The sequence below is a fragment of the Parasteatoda tepidariorum genome, chromosome 9, assembly GCF_043381705.1.
Source record: "Parasteatoda tepidariorum isolate YZ-2023 chromosome 9, CAS_Ptep_4.0, whole genome shotgun sequence".
NCBI lineage: Eukaryota > Metazoa > Arthropoda > Arachnida > Araneae > Theridiidae > Parasteatoda > Parasteatoda tepidariorum.
The window spans coordinates 77,833,657-77,838,917 of NC_092212.1; the positions used below are offsets into that span (position 1 = coordinate 77,833,657).

Genomic DNA, 5,261 nt, shown 5'->3' on the forward strand with positions numbered 1-5,261 from the left:
ATTAACCTTAATATCACACACATATTTTAATTGAATTATTTGCATTACATGACATCTGAAAATAAAATATCCATTTAAATATGATTGCAACTACTACAAAAACTAACAAATCTTATACTAAATACATTTCTACAATAGCAAGCTAATTATTAAATTTCAATAGGCAACAAAATAACAAAACTATAAATTGAAACACATATTACTTTTTGAAATAAGGCATTTCTTCCAAATTAAACAATCCATTTTCTCAAAATGTCACATAAGATGAGGTTACGTGGTCTCCTAAAAGAATCTGATCCAAAATTTTGAAATGTCCACTTATTATTGTTTTTCATAATCTGAAATATAAAATTTCTCATTAATTCAAAGCATAAATTATTAGTTTAAAAAAACAATAGATTATTTAGGGATATATCACAAAATTGAAATTGTTGGATAATCGGAGGATCTTTTAAAGCAGAAGTTTTAAGTGTATAAACATTTAACTATGAATTACTATATATTAACTTGTAGCCACCCCAGGCAAACATCTGAATTTTTCGTCAAAATTTTTTTTCTCCCATTTACAATTAATTTGGCGCCTTGGCGATTGTACTTGGCGTGGCAGATCAAGATACAGAAATATCCAGACATGTCAAAAATCAGTTTCTGATGTCAAAAACCAGTTTCTGATGTCAAAATCCCCCTCTCCTAAGAAAGTCACCTTAGAAGGAAAACCAGATTGATGAAATATATTCTACCTTAAAAAATTAAAAAAACAAGTTCTTATTCACTTGCGAATTTTTTTACGTGCAGTAAAAATGGCCCACTGGCTAATAAGCATAATATTCACGAATGTGTGAATGTTGTTCGCAGAAAAATTTTTACCATCTCGGAAAACTTTTTAGTATCATACATTAAAAAATTATCTACATTTTCTTATTTTTCTCTGCTTTGCAGACATGCTGGTACAATATAATAATCAATATAAAGTTTTATAAAAATTGAAGCATTTTTGTTTAAAAAATCAGTGATTTTCAAATTTTGGCGAAATAGGTGACGACAAAAGGGTTTGAACCAGTTTCAAGAGTTAATTAATATTGCGATAAACTTATGAGTTAATTATTATTACCAGCAGAAAGATTTTTAATTGAGATTCTATGTTCGCAGAAAGTTTTTCACTTCATCTAGGTTAGTCCATTAGAGTTTAATCCTTGATAGAAAGCCTGAATTAATTCGACGAGATGTGAGAGATAAGAGCTTGTGCTTACCTACCAATAACAACCTAAAAAGCAGCCACTATCAAAGCAACTGAAAAAAAAAAGAATTACAAAACCCACAAAAAGAACAATATTGTCAATCTCAGAAATATTTCTGTATTGTGATCTGCCTCACCAACTACAATCGCCAAGGTGCCAAATAGATTTAAAACTTGGAAATTTTTTTTAAAAAAAACATGAAGATGTTTTGCAGGGGGTGGCTACGAGTTATACTTTTCAAGTTGGTCCCTTTCTGTGAATTTTTTTTTTTTAGTTTTTCGCAGCCGCTGCCCGGAAGTTGCTAAGACTTAGCGATTATTCTGTCACAGATCATGATATGGAAATCTCCCCTCAATCTCTCTTCCCCATATAAATGTGATACAGGTTAAGTATTATTTCATATTTCGAACACAAAATGATAGTTGGTTATTAATTCTTAAATCCTTTTAGGGCCAACACAACCATTACCATCATCCCACAGTGAAATAAAAATTTCTCTGTGTATACATGCCATGTTCAAACTAAGCATTTTTTAAGAGTGTCCCGGCCTGCGTGTCCTTTGATCCCTAGCCGCAATCCCACTGCTTTTTTTTTATCCATATTGCATTTTGAAAAAAATAATTCACAGTTTAAATAATAATTACTCACTGATAAAATTATTTGTAATAATAAGTTAAATAGGAAGTTGTATATCTGTTTATAGGTTTAATTCTGATTTGTATTACAAATATTTACTTTTTTAGGATTATTCTCAACTGCTTAAATTTTTATAAGTATATCTTTTTTGGAGTGGGTATTAATACATTTCATTAGTGATTTTAAAATTTAAAACTACTTTCTTTAAAAAAACTAATTTTTAAATGTTCCTATTCTCACAATTTGCAACTTAAATAATAGGAAAAAACTTTCAAGTTAACTATTAATTAATCAATTTTAGTTAAATTTTTGGAAAAAAATATACACAGAGATTGCCTTTTCGTATGTTTTTAATTGCTTTTATAAACTACAAATTTTTCTCTTATTTTGATAATGAGAGAGAATTACTATTCGAAATATACATATACAAGGGTAGTTTAAACATTTTTGTTGATAAAATTAAATTATTACATAATACCTAATATTTTGAGAAATTTTTAGGGTGTTAAGGGAGTGCCCATTTAAAACTCGAACTGCCCTTTTCAGAGAGAAAGTGCCCTGTCCTTTTTTATTGCTAGTGCTCTCTGAACATATACAAAATTAAAATTGCATTTACAATAATTATCTAGTTCAAGGTAGACATTCTTAATATAACATAAGCCTAGATAAATGTGAATCCCACGTATTTTGCATGCTAAGAGATTTTTATTTCACAGAAAGACGGAAAATTTTGCACACGGAAAACATGATTGATTCATTGTGATTTTAAATATGGTGCTCTAATAAATTCCAATTTCTTTAGCTTGTCAGAAAGTGGTTAATGTTTTAATTTTGGGTTGTATTGATTAATTAACCATTGTATTTCAGAAAAAATAGAAAACAATTAAAGTTAAATTTACACAAGAAAGTCGCAAATTATTAGAACAATTTTACATAGCTCAAAAATGCAAAAAGGAAGAAATTAAAATATTGTTTGCTTTTTCATATATGTCCCACTTAATAAATTGCCAAAATGAAACATATCACATTTAGGTACTAAAGTGTAATGTTGTTTAATTTGTAAATTTTAATTACCATAACATGTTTTAAACATGTTATTACCATAACATGTACATGGAATTCGTTATAACTTACCTGAAATTTTCTCATACATTCAGACCCATTTAAATTACATGTTTATATTACTTTTCATAATTAATGTTAAAAATACACTGAAATTTCATGCTGAAACACTTATAAAACACATTAATATATTTAGTGAAAACTTTGATAAAATCTGTGCTAATTTTTGTCAAATAAAATTGAACTCCTTATCATGAAATAAATTTTAAATAAATTTATAACTGCAAAACCATCACTCACTAACCATAATTACATACCAGCAAAACTTAAGTTATTACCATGCAAAATTTCAATTAAAAAAATGTTTGTCTCAATTTGAGTTATCTTATTATATAATTTTAAACAAATACATTAACACTAATATTATACATAGTGCTAATGTAATTAATGTACTACATTAACACTCATGTTATTAAATGTGGAAAATTGATTTTATTTTTAAATTTTGTATTAGAACTTACAATTTCATTAAACCATAAAAGATATTTTTATTTAAAAGATCTGATATACATTATTGAAAAATTAGTCAATATGTTTTGTGTTCAATATTAAAAAATGGAAGTCAACAGAAACAAAAAAAAATTTGTCTATTACATGATCTAAGATTGTCAATAAAAATTTTGATTTATTAAGACCATGATAGGATTAAGATTTAAACAGACTATACTTGAATTTTAAACTTTTCTAATCACAAAATAAAATATATTAGCATCTTCAATAATAATCTAATTTAATTTGTCACTAAAAAGTGTTTTCAAAGATTATCTAACTAGAAAGAGAATATATTATATAAGAGATATAGACTCAATTATATAACTACTAATATACTTTCAACATTTACCTTGAATACTTAAACAAGGCTTTAAAATGCAGTTAAGATATTAAAAATTAAATTTTTATTAATTAATCCAATTGATACCACGAAAAAATTTATTTAAAAACATAAACATTAAATAATATGGTATAAAACAGGAGAAATGAATGAAACCTTTTTTACTCACTCAACCTTTATTTAAAATAATTATTCCACAGTATTGAATTATCCTGATAAAGACTTGGATGATATCACAGAAAAATAGTAAATGAAGATCATTTACAAAAATTTACACAATGTAGCAAACTAACAGTTCAACTTAACAGTTCACCAGTCATTTGTTTTCTTCCGCAGAAGCCTGTTCTTGCATTTGTTGTTGTTTCTGAGCTTCCTCAACAACAGCTGGTTTTTGAATAGTTATCGGAACAACTCGTTCATTTTTAGGAGGAGGCTCTAGCTGTTTCCTGGGTGCTTTAATGGTCAGAATTCCATCCTGGCTGAGAGAAGTGACCACTTTATCGGGCTCGACATCATCTGGAAGTTTGTAGCGTCTGGTAAATTCTCTAGAAACAAAGCCATGTTCATCTGCTTGCTCCTCGTGTTTTCCGCGAACCACTACATAATCGTCAACTGTTTTAACGTCAATTTCGTCGGGTCTGAAATGTTTGACGTTTAGCATCATTTTGAAGTTGTTGGAATCATCAGTTGACGAAGTGCTGGTTTGACGTCGTCGAGGGTGAACTATGTTCAGATGTATATGAGCTGGTTGAAAATAGTCGTCAAACAGTCCTAATCTAGGTGATCGCAGTTCAAAAGGATCGTAGAGGTCACGAAGAATTCGAGAGGCCAACATGTTAAGAGATCACAAAACAATATGTCAAACTCACTGAGCAACACAGAAATATCTTAGATTTTAAAGTAGAACAATATCAATCACAGTTCAAACTCACAGAGTAATTCACTAATAGCTTAGACTCAAAACTGTCAGGAAATGATAACTTCGGCCAAATTCTATCACCAAATCTAACATTTTGCTAAAATTCGACAGTTTAAATATAGTGTTTACTTCCTCTCGAGAGTTTTCTAGAGAGAAAATGATTTTACTGGAGAATTCTCTGAACTCTCATTGGTTAGTCTACAGAGTAAAGGTTACCATACATGGAGGCGCGCCTGTTGCTTGTTTGGCGAAAGTAAAGAAAGCCAAACGAAGAAAATTCTAACTTATTTATTTATTTTTTACAAAAATGAATTTTTTTTATTATATAATTTTACAAAATAAATAAGCTAATACAATGTACGCTAAATATTATTTATAATATATGTATATTATAATATATGTATGTATGTATATGTATAATTATAAATTTATTATTTACGAATGCTGCTAATGTTAAATTCAAAAACTATAAATTAAATTCGATTTAATTCTGCGATCGAAATATAAATTAATT

General features: G+C 28.1%; 1 protein-coding gene across 1 annotated transcript; it reads right to left on the bottom strand.

Moving 5' to 3' along the window:
- Positions 1-3,985: 3,985 nt before the first annotated feature.
- LOC107450991 (protein lethal(2)essential for life) lies at positions 3,986-4,930 on the bottom strand. Its single transcript, XM_016066940.3, has one exon. The coding sequence runs from the start codon at positions 4,661-4,663 to the stop codon at positions 4,145-4,147; it is 519 nt and encodes a 172-aa protein (XP_015922426.1). The 5' UTR covers positions 4,664-4,930; the 3' UTR covers positions 3,986-4,144.
- Positions 4,931-5,261: the final 331 nt, after the last annotated feature.

Coding starts and splice junctions, on each gene's coding strand:
- LOC107450991 (XM_016066940.3), bottom strand. CDS start 4,663: ATGTTGGCCTCTCGAATTCTTCGTGACCTCTACGATCCTTTTGAACTG.